This window comes from Anopheles bellator, chromosome 2, assembly GCF_943735745.2.
Source record: "Anopheles bellator chromosome 2, idAnoBellAS_SP24_06.2, whole genome shotgun sequence".
Taxonomy (NCBI): Eukaryota; Metazoa; Arthropoda; class Insecta; order Diptera; family Culicidae; genus Anopheles; species Anopheles bellator.
Window position 1 is genome coordinate 28,155,307 of NC_071286.1, and position 20,998 is coordinate 28,176,304.

General features: G+C 51.1%; 5 protein-coding genes across 10 annotated transcripts; 2 read left to right on the forward strand and 3 right to left on the reverse strand.

Moving 5' to 3' along the window:
- Positions 1-15: 15 nt before the first annotated feature.
- On the reverse strand, positions 16-4,870 carry LOC131209251 (acyl-CoA synthetase short-chain family member 3, mitochondrial). The gene is made up of 8 exons (XM_058202271.1): positions 4,592-4,870; positions 3,601-3,745; positions 3,055-3,199; positions 2,667-2,969; positions 2,206-2,594; positions 827-1,123; positions 409-754; positions 16-311 (listed from the first exon to the last, which is right to left on the reverse strand). The coding sequence occupies exons 1-8, from the start codon at positions 4,804-4,806 to the stop codon at positions 142-144; spliced, it is 2,010 nt and encodes a 669-aa protein (XP_058058254.1). The 5' UTR covers positions 4,807-4,870; the 3' UTR covers positions 16-141.
- A 1,547-nt stretch (positions 4,871-6,417) lies between these two features.
- Positions 6,418-7,730, forward strand: LOC131210621 (dromyosuppressin). Of its 2 annotated transcripts, none has more exons than XM_058203896.1 (3): positions 6,418-6,589; positions 6,995-7,212; positions 7,286-7,730. In XM_058203896.1, the coding sequence occupies exons 1-3, from the start codon at positions 6,582-6,584 to the stop codon at positions 7,381-7,383; spliced, it is 324 nt and encodes a 107-aa protein (XP_058059879.1). In that variant the 5' UTR covers positions 6,418-6,581; the 3' UTR covers positions 7,384-7,730. The 2 variants fall into 2 exon arrangements, with proteins under 2 accessions (XP_058059879.1, XP_058059880.1); XM_058203897.1 differs by having other exon boundaries at positions 6,995-7,206.
- A 477-nt stretch (positions 7,731-8,207) lies between these two features.
- Positions 8,208-13,099, forward strand: LOC131210957 (C2 domain-containing protein 5). The gene is made up of 14 exons (XM_058204285.1): positions 8,208-8,384; positions 8,451-8,566; positions 8,637-8,806; positions 8,871-9,031; positions 9,098-9,282; positions 9,343-9,539; positions 9,606-9,773; positions 9,850-10,018; positions 10,076-10,414; positions 10,500-11,117; positions 11,186-11,592; positions 11,666-11,838; positions 11,904-12,176; positions 12,460-13,099. The coding sequence occupies exons 1-14, from the start codon at positions 8,208-8,210 to the stop codon at positions 12,523-12,525; spliced, it is 3,219 nt and encodes a 1,072-aa protein (XP_058060268.1). The 3' UTR covers positions 12,526-13,099.
- LOC131210958 (innexin inx1) lies at positions 12,733-17,840 on the reverse strand. 5 transcript variants are annotated; one of them, XM_058204287.1, is made up of 5 exons: positions 17,788-17,819; positions 17,180-17,352; positions 14,282-14,795; positions 13,688-14,196; positions 12,733-13,609 (listed from the first exon to the last, which is right to left on the reverse strand). In XM_058204287.1, the coding sequence occupies exons 3-5, from the start codon at positions 14,636-14,638 to the stop codon at positions 13,375-13,377; spliced, it is 1,101 nt and encodes a 366-aa protein (XP_058060270.1). In that variant the 5' UTR covers positions 14,639-14,795; positions 17,180-17,352; positions 17,788-17,819; the 3' UTR covers positions 12,733-13,374. The 5 variants fall into 5 exon arrangements, with proteins under 5 accessions (XP_058060270.1, XP_058060269.1, XP_058060274.1 ...); XM_058204286.1 differs by having other exon boundaries at positions 17,180-17,840; XM_058204291.1 differs by lacking the exon at positions 17,180-17,352 and having other exon boundaries at positions 17,788-17,802.
- Positions 17,841-19,087: 1,247 nt separating this feature from the next.
- LOC131209756 (innexin inx7) lies at positions 19,088-20,793 on the reverse strand. Its single transcript, XM_058202891.1, has 4 exons — positions 20,585-20,793; positions 20,255-20,529; positions 19,654-20,191; positions 19,088-19,586 (listed from the first exon to the last, which is right to left on the reverse strand). Exons 1-4 carry the CDS (start codon positions 20,722-20,724, stop codon positions 19,232-19,234), a joined length of 1,308 nt encoding a protein of 435 aa, XP_058058874.1. The 5' UTR covers positions 20,725-20,793; the 3' UTR covers positions 19,088-19,231.
- Between the last annotated feature and the right edge of the window lie 205 nt (positions 20,794-20,998).

A 20,998-nucleotide genomic window follows, 5' to 3' on the forward strand; every position in this document is an offset into this window, starting at 1 on the left:
CTTCCTTAGGCCTTTACCATGTTTCTTGCTTTATTAGAGTGCATAAAATATTAACGGTTTATACTACGGATGTAAGGAAGCGAACGGAGCAAAAACGGAAAACCTTAAAAAGCGAAACGGATTCAGATGCACGCCATCGCATCATCTCGCGGTCGTTTGCCGCAGTTCCGGATCGGGGGCGGCCATTGCGTAGCCGAGTTCGCGTAGGGCTCGCGTAATGTCGACAAACACGTGCGGATCCTCGATCGTGGCCGGGATCGTGATGTGCTTGTTGGCAGCCAAATCGGCCATCGATTTGCGCATCGTTTTCCCTGCATTGCGGGTGAAACGGGAATCGTACTGAGTGTGTGAGGGGGAGAGAGAGAGACATTACGGGGCGCATTCGTCCCGCCCCCGGCGGATACCTACCGGATCTGGTGCGTGGAAGATTTTGTACTTGGGCGGCAAGCTTGAACGCAGCGATCGGTCCGATCACCTCCCGGATGATGTTGATCAGCTCCACGGACATCTTGGCCGGCGGCTTGGCTACGTTCGGTTTCGTCACGTACAGACAGAGCGGTATCTGACCCTTGGTCGGTTCCGGCACGCCAAACACGGCCGCATCGGCCACGTCCGGGTGTCGCAGGATGGCGTCCTCGAGGCTGGAGGTGGAAATGCGATGACCCGCCACGTTGATCACATCATCGTCCCGGGCGGTCACAAAGATGTACCCGTTCTCATCCTTGTAACCGGCATCCATCGTATCGTAGTAGCCCTGAAGAACGGAAACGGAAAGTGGTCAAGCGGTCGGCCGGAAGTAAGCAAACGCAGCGCCGTCGTACGCTACCGGAAACCGTTGAAAGTACGTCTTGCGGAACAGCTCGTCACTGCGGTACAGGGTCGCCATGTTGCCCGGTGGCAGCGGTAGTTTCACGGCAATGCGCCCCAGTTCGTTCGGTTTCGCCTCGTGACCGTTCTTGTCCAGCACGCAGATATCGTACCCACAGAAGGGCAGCCCGGTCGTGAAGGGTGGCGTTTGCAGGTTCTGCGAAAATCCGACGCACGTGGCCGTGATGGCCGAACCGGTTTCCGTTTGCCACCATTGGTTTAGCACAGGTACTTTGAACGTGTTGCGCATCCATTTCTGCAAAGCAGAACAACGACAGGTTCATCGTGCAAGCTTCGTACTAGGGAAATACCGTGCCGCCGCCGGTAATGGACTTTCGATGAAGAATTAACGTTAAGCGTAAAATGGACTTGTTTTGTAAGCTTCCTCTATTTAGCGGTAAGACTCCAAGGCCAACTAATATTCGACGCAGGGCGCAACAGGAAGGTATTGAGGAGTTGAGTAAGCACAGTGTAATCCGAATAGTTTTTATATAGCTAGGACAGTCTCATCAGCTTATCGGAAGTAAATGCCCCTCGAAATGCTCATCACCACTTCACGACATTTTCTTTTTTCCTTAGATCTCAAATTTGTAACCCATAATATTATGTTAACATTATGTCATTAACAATAGCTTGTGATAAATAAATCTTCTACCGACATAAGACGTACTGATTGAGATTTACTTCTGCTCGTGGTTTTCCGCACGAACCAATCATTGTTTTGTAACGATCGATCAGAATCGAATCGCATCTCGAAAGATGTAGTCATTCGCTCTATTCCGGCATTACGTAGGAGTTGTTTATTCAGCAGCTCAGTTCAGCGTCAACAGGCTGCAGCTGGTTGAGCTGAACAGGTCCCCTGTTGCGGCTATAAATAAAGATCGTTACACATTCGCCGTTCGCCACGGTGTCTTTCGAAGTGCGTGGGACTGTTATTGGCCGAATGGCAAGGGTAACGGAAACGAACGAATGCAATCAGAGCAACGAAACGTTTCATTCAGAATTAGAGTTCCGTCCATGGAGCTGCCCTTATCGGTACCTAATGCACGGAACATGGACCGTGTGCTATGACCGTAGCATACGGTGATGATGTTGGGCTGCTTTTTATCGACAACTGCCAGCATCGCTCTACACCGTTTATCAATTCCCGGTGTCAACAAACCGGAACTGATAGGCGCCCATCATTTAAGCCCTAGTTTGCCACCTAAAGAATTTATCGCCGAACCCCTCAAAGGGAAGCTTTCATCGCCAGGCCGTAAGCTTCTCCTAAGTAGCGCCCAGCCCAACCTAATGCTTTCATTGATCTGGGGACTGAAGTGAAGGATTCTGAAAACTTACCATTGTTTCTAGATCGCAGTGCTCTCCGGCGATGAAGATCGTGCGCAGCGATTTAAGGCTATACTTGCGGCCGAAAGTCGCCTCCGGATCGACCCGTCGGATCACGCGAAAGGCCGTCGGCACCGAGAACACGGCACTGACCCTGTGCTGATCGATGATCCGGAAGTACTGTCCCGGATCGGGGGTCCGGTCGGGCTTGCCTTCGTACATGACACTCGTGGCCCCGTAGAGGAGTGGCCCGTAGCAGATGTACGAATGGCCGACGACCCACCCAAGATCCGACGCGTTCCACCAGACGTCGTCTTGCTGGATGCCATAAATCGTATTCATCGTGTACATCAGCGTCACTAGGTGGCCGCCGATCGGTCGCTGAATCCCTTTAGGCTTGTCTGCTCGGTAGAGGAGGCAATTGGAATGGTTTAAGACACGCTCCCAATGTACGCGGGCACACGGGCGGCTACCTGTCGTTCCTGAGGTGTAGAGAATGTACAACGGATCGTTGGCATCGACCGGCACACAGTCAACCGGACTGTCCAGGGCACTCTCCCAGGAAACGTCCCACGCGTCGTCCAGCTCCGACATCAGTATGTTCGCGCGACGGTATATGATATTCTTCCGGGGCTTCCAGCGAGACATGGCCACGGCTTCGTGCAGGATGTCCAAGTAGTAGATAATCTTGTGCGGCTCCACGCCACAGTTAGCGGCAATGATGACCGTTGGTTCGGCGTGCTCTATTCGCGTGCAGAGTTCGCTGGCCGCAAAGCCTAGTCCGTCCCACCGAGGGAAGAAGCAATGTTATGTCTGATTTCTTGGCACATTGGGTAGTTTCGGTAAAGAAAAATCTCCTACCTCCAAACACTACGGAATGCACGGCGCCTAGGCGGGCCGTGGCCAGCATGGCAATGATGACCTCCGGTATCAGGGGCATATAGATAACCACACGGTCGCCCTTCTTAACTCCCAACTTCCGGAGACCGCCAGCCAAACGGGAAACCTAGCAATGAGGTTGGGATTTGTGTGACTCGTACTGTTAGTAGTTTGTTTACCAGGATGTTTGGTATTTTTCGGTAACAGATCGAAGCTTCTTTCCGAGTGTTCATCAGTTGTGCCTCATCAATTTGCTTGACCAAATTGACCTTACTTTAGGTCAAACGAGAGAGCGACCATTGAATAAATAGAGGCTCCAATCCAAAAGCTCCGATCTGGTGAACCGGCAACGATTCGACGATAGTGCGATTCGATCATAGCAACCGTGTGATCGTTAAAGTTTAGGCCCTAAGGCAGCAGGCTGTGATTTTCGAAGCTTAGTGCGGCCATTCAAATTTATCATCGAACAAGTATCCGTTGAACACGTGGGCCGATCGATCTTCAGCGACTAATGATGCAAATATTTACCTTATCGAACAGCTCATTGTACGTCACATGGCGAATTGTGTTCGTCGTGGGGCTGTCGTGAATCAGGGCCACCTTGCTGCCCTTCTTGGCCAGCACATGCCTATCGACCGCGTTGTAGCACGCGTTCAGCTTACCGCCGACATACCTGTGCAGGAGATGAAAAGTATGATACGGAAAAGTTGGAAATGCCTCCCATTGCCGCCAGACCCAGGGGCTAAATGTGTGATGCACGAAAGTCACACATTGTAACGACCCAAAACGGACCTCACAATTGCCTCTTGCGCCGCCCCACCACTAGTTGCGTGGCGTAAGATGAAACATAAATACACCGCGTGCCCACTGACGCTCACAAGCCGCCAGGACCTTCATTGTCTTCATTTTCATATAAAGTGGTAGGCGGCCGGGACCTAGGATTTGCGTGGTCTGTCTCCGAAGAAGGAGAAAAAAAGGAACCTCCAGCGGGCGCTCGTCAACGCTCTGACACACCACACATTATGCGCAAGCGAGTGCAAAGTTGATGGATATTGATTACGTTTTGTGGAAAAGTTTATTATCAATGCCTCCCAGAGGAGCCCCCGTACCGGCGTGGTCATCGTCCATGTGTGTGTCGTCAACCGTGATGTTGCATGATTTATGAATTACATTAAATAACCGCTGCCTAAGGGAGGTTGTCAAAATTGTGAATGAATCGGGAAAGGACTGCCAACGCACGTGGTTCGCAATCTGATGCTCCATGGTATGCGCTGGACCACCATTTCATGCAACTTTTTGCAAATTATTTTGCATTATTTTCTTTCGTCCTACTTTTAATGGATTCAGCTTCAAACAAGGGCAAGTGTACCAAACTACTGCAAGTGTACCACAACCGGCAGACATTCACTTCCAAAGGAGATTCACCAACCCGTATCCTTTTTTATCGAGAAAGAACTGAACTGGACGTCCTGGTCGACAACTGTTCAGCCATTGCGACAGTTTGTCTGCACATAGTTACCACTTTGTGAACGGACTGTTGCTATCGTCCAGCACTTTCTGCCAGGGCTGATCCCAATCGATCAACTGTTCGGCCAAATCGCCCCAGAATGCCTCCGGTTGCTCGATCGACTGGCAGTACGCCTCCATGTACAGTGGACTCATGACTTCCGAGTAGCTGGAACACTCGGACGGCACTGCGGAATCACTATTGTTCGACGGAACGGGCTGGTCCATGACGTAACGTACTCGGGCGCTTCTCAAACACTTTCGCTCAAAACTCCAGGCTCCACAGGACGCACTCGCGACTGGTTCACGGGGGGTTGCTCACTGGGAACGGGGACCAAAAAGAGCGTGGCCAACCACTTGGAGAACTCGATCCGCAATGACCACCAAGCCGACGGATTCAGTCGACGGTGCGCGATGGACTGATGTCGAGCGCTGCCCCGGACAGGAACTGACCAACGTTGGACGGGTTCTTTCCCTCTGCCACCCGGGAGGCCACCGTACGAATACCTTAACTTTGGCAGACCTCCACACACCGGGGCATTCGGCAGCAGCGGCGGGCCGTAGAGTTCTCCCGAAGTCGATTAGCGTAAAGCCACAGTCCCATTAGCTGGCCGTGGCCGATTGTGTTACGGAACCAAGGCCCCCCGAGTCTGTGTGCGCTGTGTGGCCAGAACCAGCATGTGGGTTCTGCGTATCCGCGAGGATAATGTATGCCATCACCTTTGCCTTCGTTTGCCTTCGAAAATAAAACAGTACAGGTCCCACAGCCGCGAAAGTCGCGTTTGGCGTTCGCCAGCGCGGCCAGTGTTAAAAAGCTAAGCATTTTCAAACTGCATGCAATTGACTGCCGATCCGGCCGAAAGGTCACCGCGGGACCGCGGGCCTGGAGTACCGTGTGTTGGACACTGCCGATACAGCGAGGCCGCTTTACCGCGTTTGCGGGGCATTAAAACTAAATTTCGGATTTTGAGGTGCTCCTAGGTTTTCCCCAGCCAGGATTTGGGGGTTTGCACCCCAAAAATGATCTTTGGACCACACCGATTGCATGTTGTCGTGAAGTTCGGCGCTCGGAAAGTGGTCACTGGTTCGCGGTCCGCGTGTGTCCGTGACGGTACACCACGTGACGAACGCGTTCCCGCGATTAATCGGTAAGTGGCGTTGAACTTTGGTGAAATTGGGCGCTTACGGTGAGCTTTTGTATGTATGATACGCACTAATGTAACACTCAGGAATGGGTTCAGTTCGTTCCACTGAGTTAGACAAATTTAAAGAGTTATTTGATGGCTAGATTGGACGACTTTGGGTGTAATCTTTAAACCCTTGCACCCGTCTTCGGTCACGGGAAAAGTAGAAAATTCCGTTTCCGTTCATCAACCCGAACCGGAACCGGTGTGTGGGCCGAAGTTGACGACAAATTGCTGGTCGTACCGATGTTCGTGGTTTATTGAATGAATTTTTAAAAATTAATCGCAATCATTCGCAATCGTTGCGCATTCCTCTTGGCGGTGCAGTCAACCATCGCCGAAGGACCACCACCGGCCGTATGTCGGGGACGGCTGGCGTGTGATCGCAGCTGCCGCGGTTGGTTACCCACGGATACTCAGGGGAGCATATTGCGAGATTCGTATTAGCGACCAGCGGAAGCTCAAGCGGAACAGCCACCAAGGGGAGGAGGTCATCTTTGGAATGTCCAGCACAGGACGACCACCGACGGCTTCGGTTCCAACGGGTCGAGCGTTTTTCTGCGCCGTCGCAGCGCACCGCAGCCGCTGCGTGTCGACCGGGGGATATAAATTCCTGCATCATGGGCCATTTCCGAACGAGTTTGTCTGCAATTTGTCACCACGTCGGATCGTCAGGTCGGATTGAGCAATCGTGTGTACTTTCGCAGCTAAATATCTGCGGTCCCTGGCAATATCTCAATAGCTCTAGGGAGCTTTACCCGTCGATTCGGTCGAGTGTTAGCTTTGTGTATCTAGTAGTATAGAGAGTCTTAAGTAGTCATGGGCAGGTAAACGAATGTACCAGCGTTACAGTTTTTACTCGGAGTTAAAGAGCTTTACTCGAATAATCGTTTGCAACCGATTATCGGTTGAGCCTATTTTGATGAGAAGTAACATGGACAAGAGATTAGTACATAGTTGAGAAACACGGAAATTTTGTTTAGTACTAATGTCCGTGCTCATGCCTAGTTCGTAGATCATCCGATCACCGATTAATCGGATTCTATGCGAAAGACGTCAGTTCGAACCCTGTCAGTGCATTAACTTGAGTGTAAAACTTTAAGTTGGTATTGCTGCCGTTCGTTCGATACTGTTCGTACTTGCGCAATGAATTAACTCCCGGTTTGGAACGAAGCGTTAGTATCCTTTTGCATCATTTTTATACTTCGTGTCGTTTGTTCCGCTGTTTGCAGCCATCAGTTACCTTCGCTAAAAGCAGTCACGTGCGCGGTGATGTTCCTGTCGTTATTGTGCAGCTTGGTGGCCGGCGCTGCAATGCCGCCACTTTGCGAGAACCGACTGATTGAAGATCTGCCGCCAAAGTTTCGAAAGGTGTGCGCTGCGCTAGAGAACTCGAATCAGTTCGCGGAAGCTCTAAATGCGTACATACGAAAGGAGGCGGCTGGTAATGGTAGGAGATGATTTCTCCCGGAAGACTACGGCCCAGGGCTCCGATCACATAATGGCCCCGTTTAACATTGCAGCTTTCCTTTATCTGGACGACGATATGCTGGTACCGGGACAGAACGGAAAACGGACGGATGTGGATCACGTATTTTTAAGGTTTGGCAAAAGACGCTAGGCTGCGGCGTTTGAGTGGCACACCTACTCTGGCGACATTCGGCGACAGGACACTTCACCACGGCGAGACGCGCAAAATGAACGAGCTACATTCTGAAGTCAGTATTATTGAGAATTCATGGAAATCAATGTGTAGTCACTTAAGCAGGGCACAATATGTTCAGTTTCCTTTGGCGTATAGTTTCACGTAACATGAACTGAACTCTCCATTCCCAGACAGCGGCGTGGTGTTGATGAAGCCACACCATTAAAAAGTACAGTATTATACAGAAAAACCGAGTCAGTGACACAGCTACCTATTCCGTGGACTAATCAAGCTGGAAGCCGGCGGTCATAGCAAGGAGTTCGTGGGGAACAAATAAATGTACGATGTTGAGTCGGAAAATATATGTTTGAAACATTTTATTAAACGCTATCGATGTGAATTTTATGTACTGTGGATAAATTTCAAACCATCCGAAGGTTCAACATGACTATTACTTTGAAAGTAACCAAATAAATCAAGGTAAAAACTAATTTCCGAGCAAAACGTGGCGTTTTCTCCGAGTTCGCATCCAACATCAAATTGCGCGATTTAACTGCAAGACCATTTTCCGTCTCGCGGGCTTTCAAATTGCCCGCCGCGGCATTTGACAGCTGTCAGTTGCTGCGCGGCGAGCAAAAGTAAAAAGGAAAACATACACCCCGAGTGTGACCAAAATGTGCGTAGCCCTTGTTACCAGAAAAGCAGCAGGTCGCCAAAATAGTTGTTAATCGCAGTGCGCTAGGATTAGCTTGAATTAGTTGTTCGCTGCACAAATGTAGTCATCGCTCCGATCGGAAAAGATGCCGGGAAAAGTGAAGGTAAAGGTCCTCGCGGGCAGAAACTTGCCGGTGATGGACCGCAGCAGCGACACCACGGATGCGTTCGTGGAGATTAAGCTCGGAAGCGTAACGTACAAAACAGATGTCTGCAGGAAAACGCTAAACCCGCACTGGAACTCCGAATGGTACACGTTTGAGGTAGTAGCTTTGGGGCGGATTGAGTTTTGCTTGTTGGTTACGTACTCCGTTCATCATTGTCCGCAGGTGGAGGATGCAGAGCTGCAAGACGAGCCAGTGCAGATCCGGTTGATGGATTACGACACCTACACGGCAAACGACGCAATCGGGAAGGTGTACATAAACTTGAGCCCATTGTTGCAGTAAGTAGCGATATATTGCGAACGGGCACCGGAAATGAACTTTGCGATACATTTTGCCTGCCTCGCACAGCTCCACCAGCAAATCCCGCACAGGCAAGGGTTCCATCATGTCCGGATGGCTGCCGGTTTACGACACGATTCACGGTGTACGCGGTGAAATCAATGTCATCGTTAAGGTGGACTTGTTTACTGATTTTAACAAATTCCGCCAAAGCTCATGTGGCGTTTTGTTCTTCCATTGTAAGTTGCAATTGTTACCCCGCCCGCGTTGACCATTTCATTGAACGTTCTTTCATCGCTCTAGCACCCAACATACCGTACGGGTATAGTATAGCAATGTACCACGGATTCGTGGAGGAACTGATGGTCAATGATGACCCGGAGTATCAGTGGATCGATAAAATTCGTACACCGCGTGCATCGAATGAGGCACGTCAGCTAGCATTTATGAAACTATCCGCACAGGTAAGGATGAAGCCTGAGACCAGACTAAGGAACGGTATCGGTAAGTTCGTTTGGTTCTGCTCCAAGGTACAACGTAAAATCGGTATAAAAGCCATCGAAATGGGCGCCAATGCTGTGATAGGTTACATGCAGTGTTTTGACCTCGAAGGGGACGTCGGTGTAGTGGCACGCGGCATCGGCACGGCCGTCTCGTTGACGAAGATAAATGAATCGTTTTCGCAGCATATCGGCGAAGAGCTGTTGGTGGAAGAGTAAGCTTACCGCGTGGGTGATCGTATTACTTTTGGCACTACCCCTATCCCCAATTTCAGGCACAAACTTTCTGGAAACTCAGACTTTGTCGAATTTATTCGACGGCCGCCCGGTATCGGTTCGGAGACAAACAACCCCCACGGCACGGGCAATAGTCCCACCAAACTGACCGTGGCTTCCTTGCTGGCGAAAGACGGTATTGCTGTGCCGCTGTGCCGACGGTCTTCGGATTCAGATCTTAGTATTACCCCAAAAGGTAGACCTGAGTTGGGGTTTGAATGTTCTTCCTGCCTCATGAATGGTTTGTTGTCGCTTCCCACAGGTAGCTCATGTCCGCTGGACAAAAGCATCGGCACAGTGCGCAATAGCGCCGGCAACAATGGCAATATCACAAAATCGATCATGCTTATGAACTATGAAATGCTGGAAATGTTGGAATATCCTTTCTTCACCATGACGAAGTACCCGTCGGGAATTATCCGTCACATAGGTAAGGTCGGACAGTGCGCATTATCAAATTAAAACAGTTTTTGATTTGACATAAAATATTCTGTTGGTTTCAATAGGTGCCACAGTAACTGCACGCTCGGTGAAGCTGCTGGAACGTGTACCGAACCAAAATGAGCCTGAAACCCGTGACAGTTGGTGGAGCGAGATCCGAACAGAGGTTCGATCTCACGCACGATCCTTAGGATGTAACGTGATTCTTGGTTATGTGGAACAAACTACAATTGAGTAAGCTTCATTTGGCGTTAGCGATCGGCCAGCAACTGATGGTAACTTCTTTCCCAGTGACGACATATGTGTGCTTTCTGCAACGGGAACGGCGGCCGTGATTAACCTTCATTTCGGTTGCGATCACGTGTGGACTGCCGATGCGTCACTCAACGTGTCCAGCGATGGGCCCGGTGACGGTGCCGGTAAGGAACACATGACCTCATCGCTTGATAGGCAGGACTTTGATCGCGATTACAGCATTTCGCGGGAGCATACGCCGAACACCGTCGAAGCAGAGGGTACGCTGCTGGAGGGACCGACTGGCATGAACAACAAGTGCTCCATGTGTCACGTACCCTACTCTTTGGGGTCCGTAAACTTCCGGGTCCACGCTGCAAAGTGTTCGATGTGCAAGTAAGTCAAGTAACCCCACCACACGCCCAGGAAGCCTATTAGTGGCCTGAAAGCTTACGGATCGAATTGTTTCCGACTGCCACAGAAATGGTGTCGTGCCGGATGTACTGATAACGACGATTGAGATTCCCGAGGGAATGCCAATAACGGGGCGCGGCTGTCTCATCCAGGCGCAGTCGTGTCGCATCAAGCGGGACCTGAAAAGTGAAGCGAATGGGAAAGAAATATCGGACGCGCTGCCGTTTCTCGAGTACGAGCTTCACAAGCTGCTTGTAAACAAGCTGAAGATCAAGGGAATGAACGCGATCTTCGCGCTGCGCGCAAACATCACGATCGGGGAGCGAACGATCGCACTGATTGCAACCGGGACCGCCGTCTATCTGACACCACTTCCCAAACCGTTGCTACCGAAGATCGTCGACGGTAGCACGTATCCGGATAGTCGCAAACTTCAGGAGCTGCAATCGATGGTTCATGGTATCGTCGAACGAAACATTCAGATTTACCAGTTGCAAACCGTTGGCGATTCCGATGTTGACTTTCAACCTTCGTCGGGTGGTGGTCCAGCGCCAGGGGCAAGGGAAGAGCGCGACGGCAAGGAGCTAGATTTTGCGTGCATGCAAAAGTCGGCCTGCGTGCTAGAGCTGGACGATATTGTCGATTTGGACCTGCTGACGATCGCCAAGGAACCGTTTGCACCGGAGTAAGTTTTGAGGTGGGACTTTAAAGAAGACTACAAAAAGTCTAACGTCTTCTCGTCTTCTATCACAGGGGTTTCTACGTAGTCAATGTACAAACGATGCCCGGTATGGCGGAAGTGATGGACAATGTACGACAGTTTCAAATGTTTACGCAAGTTTGGCGCGCCAAGCAGCTGTTTGTGCAGCAGCACACGACACGCAATTTGAACAAACACTTCCAGGGCTTGCTACGATTGATCTACTTCAAGCTCCGTTCGATGGTACCATGCGTGGTGTGTGATCTTCGCTTCAAACTCGATCTGCCAGAGCCGGACGAAATTCAGATCGTCGTCACCGGGATGGCCCTAGCGCTCGGTGATGGCGCGAACAAGTTGAAGCGCAAGTGCAGCACGCTCAACCACCAGCCAGCGGCCCCGTTGCCATCGGTGCCGGTCGCATCACTTAAGGATAGTTTGGGTTCAACGAGGAGCAACAACGGTAACATCTCCCGAAGGGGCAAGTTCGGGTAGGTTTATAAACTAAAGCGCACACTTTTAACACGCTTCCACAGAGGATGAGATGATGTTCTCGTTGGATGAAGATTCGATGGACACATCGGGACCTCCGCCGGCACAACCATCCATGACCCCGATACCGATTTCGGTAAAGTCTTTGAAAGCTGCTCGTAGTTCGAAATCATCCACTCCGTCGCATCACGCTAAAGTGGGACGTTCGGGGAAAATGGTATGTTGCGTTAGAGAAAGATTGTGGAAAGCCGCACCATCTCACTGTGGCCGTCTCACTGGCAGGTACCCCTAAAGGATGGCTACGGCGTAGACATAACACCACTGAGCTACGTTCCCGGCGGAAAGGTGGAAAAGTATCTAGGCAATTTGAACTTTTTCTTCATTCGCGAGTGTACGTCGATCCGGGAGACTGGCGGCATCTGCGGATTCGTCCATAGCTTCATCTCCGAAGTGCTATCGATCGTTCGATCGCACGTTACTTCGCTCGGCGGGAATGCAATGATTGCATTCTACCTCAACGATCTTACGCTGCAGGACAATGTGCACAAGAATCAGGTAGGTGAATCAGGTCTGCTGGGACTGCCATTCGTTCTGTTTACTGATTCCGTGTTGTAACAATTGTCGTCTCTGTGGCCTCTGTTTCGATGGGGAATGTTTTGAATGTTTTTTTTTGTCAATTTTTTTTCGTCGATTTACTCATTTCATTCTTAAAATATGTTTTTCTTTTGGACAAATTAGTCACGCTCAGGCTTGTCCATTCCCTGTGCGCCCAAACAAGTCTCCATTTCTCTAAATCGCCATCTGACTCGCCATTCGTTCATTTCTCTATATATTCCAGGGCCAGTGTCTGATCAGCGTTGGGGGTGACGTAGTTTTCGCTTCGTTCCACAAGGACGAAAAGTGATAGGAGATGAGCGATGTCAATGAGCTATACTAACGCAACAGGAAAATTGCATCCCAATCCGACTAACACGTTCACGCTAAGCACCATGATCGCACTTTCTTCCAGTAGATACCATGCCAAAGGACGGCGGCAAATAGTAGTAACGCTCGTTTTTAGCACATTGATAAAATGAAATGCTAATGAATGAAAGATCCGTTTCGATTGCGGTGTGTGTGCTGAAGTGTTTTTCTGTTTTATTTCGACATTCGTTAATACTCTCTCCGATTGGTTTCAAAGCCAATTTTCACATTTCCACATCTGTCTACCTTTTTGTCTGTCTTTTGTGGCTTAATGATGCATTCATCACTCGTCATTTTTTTCTACTCTATCGATGTTCTACATTATCGTCCTGTTGTTCGGCTGAAGGAAGTTTTAGTAACGTTGTGCGCTCCGCTGTGTGCGTTTTGCTTCCTATTTCTAACAGTCGCTCTAATGCCACCCCCCGACATTGGTTAGGTGGCGTCCATCTAATACACAAGATTGTCTCCCTCATAGCTTTGCCATGGGCGATGAAAAGTCGTTCCTTACAATTTAGTCGCCGTTAATTCGAGTATAAATATGAAGGTATAAAATAAAAATTATCAGAAATAACAGGAATAGAGATTCGATTTTTGCGCGAAACACTACATCGGAATGTCCGGATCCAATTTTTGAACGACCCGTGCTTCGTAGGAATGCGTTTGTTTCGTGCCACGCAGGGAAACCTGTTTTTCGTCCAATGGTCGCATCGACACAGATTCCGCTCCATGTGTGCGTGTGTGTGTGTGTGGCAGCATATTAGTGGTCACGTTTGGTGTGCTTTCAGAGCGTTCAGTGCATGCGCTTCTCCTCACTTTCGGGTTCATTTAGCTTTATCCGTTTGGACAGTTCCGTGACAATGTCTTTGTAGATGAGGGGATCGAGATTGGTGGCCAGCATGTACACAATCCACCAGTCGCCGAGGTCCATGTTGTCCGAGATCGTTTTCGCAACATCGCGCGGCACCATCCGGTTCCGGGCGTTCAGCAACCGGGCCCGCACCGAGGGCACAAAAATGATGATCGCCCTGTGTGTGTTTTGGGTAAGATAAAAGCGTGGATTGTGAGTTTGGTAGTTGTTAGCGATGGCCTCACTGATTGGTTACCTGTAGATAATCAGTCCCGCGAGAAGCGTGGCCAGTATGATGTACCAGAACCAGATGAAAATGTACGTTTTCTCGTTGACGATATTCAGCGGCAGTATGCACATGGCGTCGTGCTTCTGAATGCTTCCGGTCGGACCGTACTTGTAGAAGTTGCACTTTGTGACGCGCGGAAACACGTACACCATCGGGTCGCCCCTTTGCTCCTGTGGTTGGTCCGAGTACTGGAGCACATCCCAGCCGTACGAGATGAACTCTCCGTTGAAGAACTGATTCATCAGCCACAGCTGGACGACGATGTTGATGAAGCACAGCGCCTCGCAGACCCAGTACCGCACGACGTAGATCTTGTGGTGCTTCAGGTGGCCGAGCAGATAGTCGAGCAGGACCTGCTTTTTGGCACACTTTTCCTGCTCCTTGCACGCCCCAATGTTCAGCCCCATCACGATCATGCGCATCAGTCCACCCTCGACGGCGTCCCAGATGAACTTCGGCGTGTAACACGCAATTGCCTGGTGGGTGGTGAGAAAGAGAACCCGGAAACCGTAAATTAGAGCCGTAATCCTTCGCGATCACCCGCCACTATCGGCGACATACTTGGAAGAACAGCACAAAGCACACCCATTGGTAGTAGGTGTAATATTTTTTCGCATCTTCATCGTCAAAGTCGTTCGCTATACCGGGATGGGCCACTTCCCGCCCAACCTGCCGCCGGAACGCATCCGGCATGGTGAACGTGCTGGAGATCCAGCAAAACGTGTTGACGACATGGGACGGCACGCCGCCGACAATGCAACTGATCGGGTTGCCCACATACTGGGTGGCCGTGATGATAAGACTGCAGGCGAGCAGCAAGGCCGTGGTGAACGTGTTGTGCAACCGAAACACGATGTTGTCCGTCTGGATGTCCTGCCACTTGAAGTACTGCTTCAGGCCCCCGAGTAACTTGAACATGATGGGTCCGAGTGTATGTCGTTTATCGTTTTATCACGCTTCAATGGTTCACGCACTGATGCTGACTCGAAACTGTTTCATCCGTTCCTTGGAAGTGGATACTCGGTTGGCAGCCGGGAGTCTCAGAGCGCCATCTCGGAGTCTCGCGTATCGCACACTGAAATGTGAAGCAAAAGAAGAACGGGATTAATCTCAACCCGACACGACGACGATCGATGCAAACGATAACCTTCGAACTTGTGCCGTCGATCGTTTAACGGTTCTCAGCTCTATTTATGTTTGCTCCCGTGCACGAACTGCGCATTCTTCCAGGCACCCCTCTATCGCTGGGACCCCCTTTATTGACCCATAAATTGATTTGCACTGACAGAATTCTCGAGAAGGCTTCTGTTTAGTTTATGATAAAGTGCCCCGTCGGTAATGTTAATTTCGCTTAGCAAAGCAACAAGACAGCCTCCGGACGGCGCACTGTGCGCCGAGGAGAAAATTAAGACATTCAATTGGGCGCAGCACCACACACGGAGAGCTACGAGGTGGTCGCTGGTCGTTTCAGTCGTCAGCAACTTTTCGCGTTCACGACCCGAACCCCCAACAGAACACGGACGGACGATTGAGCGTAAACAGTCGTTACGTGGAGGGATACAACACGGACTTTATGAGCACTGACGTCGTTTAGAATTCAGGAAGCGCGGCACGAAATGCGACCGAGCCCTGTGGGTCTTATCGCGTGCCGTGACGAATTATTACAGACGTGGCGAATGCTGCGTCTGTGAAAGCTGCGCGAGGCGCGATGGGCACTTGTGTAAACACAAGTCCGCCGAGCGGACGAACGGAGCCACCGGTGTTGAGACCTCCTCGAAGTAGAATGATGTTCTCGGCAAAGTGTGTCTCAAACAAGGTGGGGTTTTGTGTATAAAAAAGGGACAACTTTTTTCCATTTCTATTTTAAATTGAAATTCTATGGCTTAAAGTCTGTTACCACTGGACCCTCGAACACCAATCTCCCACAGCCGCCTGCTCACAGCCGATGGATCACGTAGGGAAATCATGATGCACCGTGACGTGAAGTCCTCGGTCAGACGATCGTCTACCGTGTTATCTGGGTTGAGAGAGTGCACCGGTTGTGCTGCTTTGCTTTGACCAGATTATGGGCAGTGAGTGCTCAAATGTGTGTGTTAATTGGTTCCGCCCGCGGAGGGCTGAACTTTGTCGTCCTACACATGGTAGAGGAAACCCAGCAGCCAGCCGCAGGACAGAATACCCTTTACGTTCCGTGCGATCGTTCAAAATTCTAACTGCACGATCGGCGGAACCCGCCCAGCAAAGAGGCACGGACAGAGAGGCCGAGAGGAGACAGCGAGACAGAGAGTGAGATAGTGAGAAATGTTTGTGGGGCGAAGGGAACACGAAGTCGTGTTGGGCTAGACACGTGCACGAGACAGAGAGAGGGACGCGCGAACGGGCGAAAGAGTGAAACGGAATCCAATTCCTTCCAATCAAAAATTCCAATTCCATTAAGGCCGGGTCGCGGCCGTGCCGCGCGCCGAGGCCAGCCGTCGTGTTCCCTGGCCTGGGCCGGCTTCTGAAAGCACTCCCGTCGCCGCCCAGTGGGCCGGGCGGCCGATTTTAATATGCGCGAGACGCTCAAACTGCTGCTGCGCGGGTCCCTCCGATAGCCAGCGGCGACAGTTTCGGATGATGGCGGATTGCGTGGCGTCTGGCCACGTTTCATGACTATTTTCCCCTTCCGTGTGTCGGCTGGCAAGACACCGCTGCTGAGGTCAGTGGTCTTTTTTTCGGCCTGCGTCGAGCGTATAAGTGACAGCATAATCGACCGGGGCTAGGTTTGGGGTTCGGGTTCGTGAACCACTGACCGGATACCTGCCACAAAACGCCGCAATGACGAGCTTTTGGCACCTCTGGAACGATCACCACTTGAAAACCACTGTCCAGCCAAACAAGCGCACAATGGACCATGAGCATTCACTGTGGCCGCACGCTATTTGCGATCTCCATCGGTGGCCCCAACATGGCCCCGATTGAAATGGCCACAACACGCGCGATGGAGGACGGTGCGCGTAACAGGGGTTAATAAAAATGACACTTGTCGGTCGGTCGGTCGGGGGGGTCGGGGGGTCGGTGGGCTGCCGCCGCCGTGGTCGGCTGCGTTCTCTGGCGTAATCTCCGGCAGCATTGACGACGACGCCATTGTTCGTGCTCATCTTCTTTACGCCCACCACCCACCAGCCCTCCGTGTTCTGGCGCGCACGCAAGATGAGGCGGTGATGATGCTGCGGTCTGCGTCTTCCCTACCCTCTGGCCAGTCCATTTGGAACCATTCGGAAACACACACACCGTCGTCGTGGTTCGCACACACAATTATCTGTGGACTTTTCGGTCCTTTTTCGATGCCCCCGGTTGGGGCTCTGGCCCGAAGATTCCGCTTCGTTGGGGGGTCCCGCGCACGTCGGAGGGATAGTGAAAGAAAGAAATAAGAAAATTGGGGGCAATTTCCAGCTTCACCGTGCCACACCAACTTACATAGGCCGTTGCCGCGCTGCTGCTGCTGTTACGTCTCTCTGTCTCGGTGGCGCTGTTGCTTTCCCTTTGGCCACCTCGTTGACCCCGAACAAACGGGCACTGTGCTGGAAGCTCCTTTTAATGCCACACACAAACGCGCGGTCGTTTCGTTCTCACTCGTGATCGCTCTTTCTCTTGTGTGTTATAAAGGATAATATTCAAAAACTTGGCACTTACAACAGAATATTATGTCAACATTGTGTCAACATTAAGGCACGGTTCAATCTCCCCGTTAATAATGGCCGCTTGCGAAGAACCTATTACTTGTTGACCCGCTCATTAGTGATTCCACTGGGACCGTGTGGAAGCACCTCCGCAGCACCCCACAGCAATCCGCGCCGAGTGCGTCGCGAAATAATGTCAACGAAACAGACAGAGCTCGGACACCAATCGATTGCCGATTCACCTTTTCCGCCTCACGGCGACGCTGGTCTGCGGACAAACCATAAACAAAACCACTGGCGCTTATCACAAACAATCGAACCAAAACCCAACGCGGGCGGTAGGCGACCAAAACCAAATGAAAATAAACAATACCAGCAACGAAACAGAAACACGAACGCACGCACCTCCGATCCGTCTCGCGGGAGCTCTGAACGGGTTAACGTATGTATCGGTCTGCAGGAGCGCAAAAAGGTGCACATCACAGCATAGCTCATCACCGTCGTGAGTATGCTCTCTCTCTCTCTCTCTCTCTCTCTCTCTCGTTCTCTCGCTCGCTGCTCACTCATTCTCCAGACGTGCGTTTCTAGGGCTGCGGCGTTTCGGTTTCTCGCTCTCGCACCTTATCCGTCGTGATGGTGCGCGCTCGCTCTCTCGTGAGAGCGCCGATGTCTCTCATCACGTCGGCCACTCTCTTCTTTTACGAGAGATTTGTAATCCATTCCACAAAAAAAAAAACGAGTGATCGCTCGAAGGACCTTCGGATGCTGTACTTCTTCTTATTTTGCTTCTCCGGTGACCTAGTGTTCCGCGCCTTGCCGGTGTTGATTAATGTTTTTTTCTGCTTTCTGGTCTCGTTTTGGACACGCTTTACAGTGACCGCCAAAATTGCCACGCGCGTGATAATGTTTTGCAAAATATTTTGTTCTGCATCATTACCTTTTTTTTTACTGTGATCGGTGATCGCCGTTCACCGCCCGGAACAACTTTCGGGGCAACACAAGCGCGCAAGTACAGCTTCGTCGATGCCAATCGACGCTGCCAAGAAAAACGCCGCCAGTAATTATTGCTATTCCGTGACTGCCGGTGCTGTCCCGACGATGGGCACGGGCCGGTGCGCCTAATCACACAACCCATTTGCCGGTCCCAGGCCCCTCCAGTAAAGAGAGTGACAATGGAACGACGGACCAACGGAGGGCCGACTGACCAGCCCGGGCCCGGTGGGTGGAAATGCTCATTATGTTTGGGTTCCAGAACTCGCTTGGATTGTTTCTACAACGTTCGCGGGTATCGGTGGGAACATTTCGAACAATCGGCGAACGATGCGCCCCGTAACGTTCGCCGGGCGCTCCGGAGGTTTAATAGTTTGAAAACCAATTTGCCCCAGCCCTTCGAACACTGCGGTGACGGTTTAACGGTAACGAATCGCGCTCTACTCACCTGCAAATATGGCCACACCGGGTGTGTCGCGTTGCTATCTGTTGGCATCGCTATGGCACGCTTCCGTCGACTCGAGACGTATTGTCGTTGCTGCGCCGCGCGTTGGCAGTACCAATAAGCACTACTCATGACAACTTACAGCGAATGGGTTATGCGTCATCTTCGACATTCTTTTTCCAATAACTTGCACCGTCGGTCTTGACCCTGACGCGGCACCTGACACTGCTAACTGAGCAGTGTGGTATCGGGGAGCTTTCGTTTGGAACTTATAGATGTTTTATTTGAATATTTACACAATTGGTAGTTTGTAACGATACTGTTGCAATTCGAATGCCGATTGGAGTTTTGCCACGAAAAATATAATTGATTTTGGGTCGAAAAGTCATGTGCTACACTTCCAAATCCTGTTCGCTAAGCTTTCTTGTGTTCTACCTCGTATCTGAACCGGGTATCCTTTGTAGGTGTCTGACGGTTTAGGAGATCGTCCTCGTCGAAAGTCCCGTCAACTGTATCGATACTCATCACCTGATCGTGCTCCTCGAGCGGATCGCTGTTCACCGAACTCATGCTCGTCGCCGGGTGCTGTAGATCGTCAACGATTCCTCGTAGAACTTTGCGGAACAGGTGGCCGTCCATGTTTTTGGCCAGGTAGTACAGGAACAGCCATTCGCTGAACTTCAACCGGTACGTAACGATCTCCACGTCCTGCGGATTCAGTCTCCCGGGGCTCGCTAGCGACAGTATAGTCGCGGTAAGCTTGGTCCATCTGAAAGACCGCAAAACACAGGGCATGAGACACAACCGATCGCAGGCCTGTGCTGGATTTCACAAACCTGTTGTGTAGCACTAAGGTGACCAATCGCCAGACGATCGCCAGTACGGAGATCGTCAACAACAACACGTACCAGAACCAGAGGAAGGTGAAGATTTTCTCATTGATCACGTTCAGCGCCATCACGCACAATGCGTCGTGCTTCTGAATGCTTCCGGTCGGACCGTACTTGTAGAAGTGGCACTTGGTTACCTTCGGGAACACGGTGTCCAGCACGTCCATCGTGCCGGTGAAATCTTCGGCTAGGAAGCGTGGTCCCAGGTCCCAGAACTGGCGTCCCAGGAAGATGTGCGTGAACACCATTTGTAGCACGCAATTGACCAAGTTGAGCAACTCGCAAAAGCAGTGCACCCGCGCCCAATCCGTATGCGCTTGAATGTGTTTAAAAAACTCATTCTTTACGGCGGTTAATTTCGCGTCGACGTTATCCCGCGACAGGAGCGTGTACTTCGGCCCGATGTTGATGTTGTCCTTGGCCAAATAGTGCTCACTGAGTTTGGCCATGTGCAATCCTTCCATCAGTTTCTTCAGTCGTCCACCTGTGAAGTGAGTGGGTTTTACGGTTCGTAGTAGTGCCCGGAATCCGGCCGAAGGCCTCCTACCTTCATTCATGCGCCATATCTTGTGCGGTGCGTAGAACGTTAGTGCCTGCAAGAACAGGACAAACGGCACCCACTGATAGTACGCATGGCGTTTCGTCGGATCTTCGCTGTACATGGGACCCACTCCCGGATGGGGCAGACTTCCTTGCTGTAGCAGCGTCTCATTGTAGTGCCGGATCACGGTGAACGTGGTGGTGAAAAAGCAAAACGTGTTGATGACATGCTCCGGTATGGACCCGCCCGTGATACACCGGATGTGCTCTCCAATGTACTGTCTGCGAGGTGATGAAAAATCGTAACCTTGTTGTTGTTATCGCCCACTGTCCGTACCTGGAGGTGACGAGCAGGGTGCACACCAGCAGTATGATGAACGTGGCACGGTAGTGGCACTTGAACGCCAAATTGTCGATCGTCACAAACTTGTACTTAAATTTAAAGTGTGGCGATAGCACGGAAAACGTATTCAACATTTTGACCCCGGGGCTCCCGTCAAATATCTTCTATGCTGTGTCTACGATTCACCTCTGCGGCTGACTCAAGACCGCCTTCCGAGCCTCACTGGCAATGGGCAGGGCAGCAAAACCCTGTGGGCACTTGTGGCGATAATATTTTTGAATCAACGCGCGATAACGTTATCGTTATTACCTAGTAGTGCCCACACACAATGTCACAATGTGAGTCTCAATGCTAAACGAGAAGTGCTAAGGGCAAGAAGGCCCGCCCTACATGCTTTCTGTTCTACAT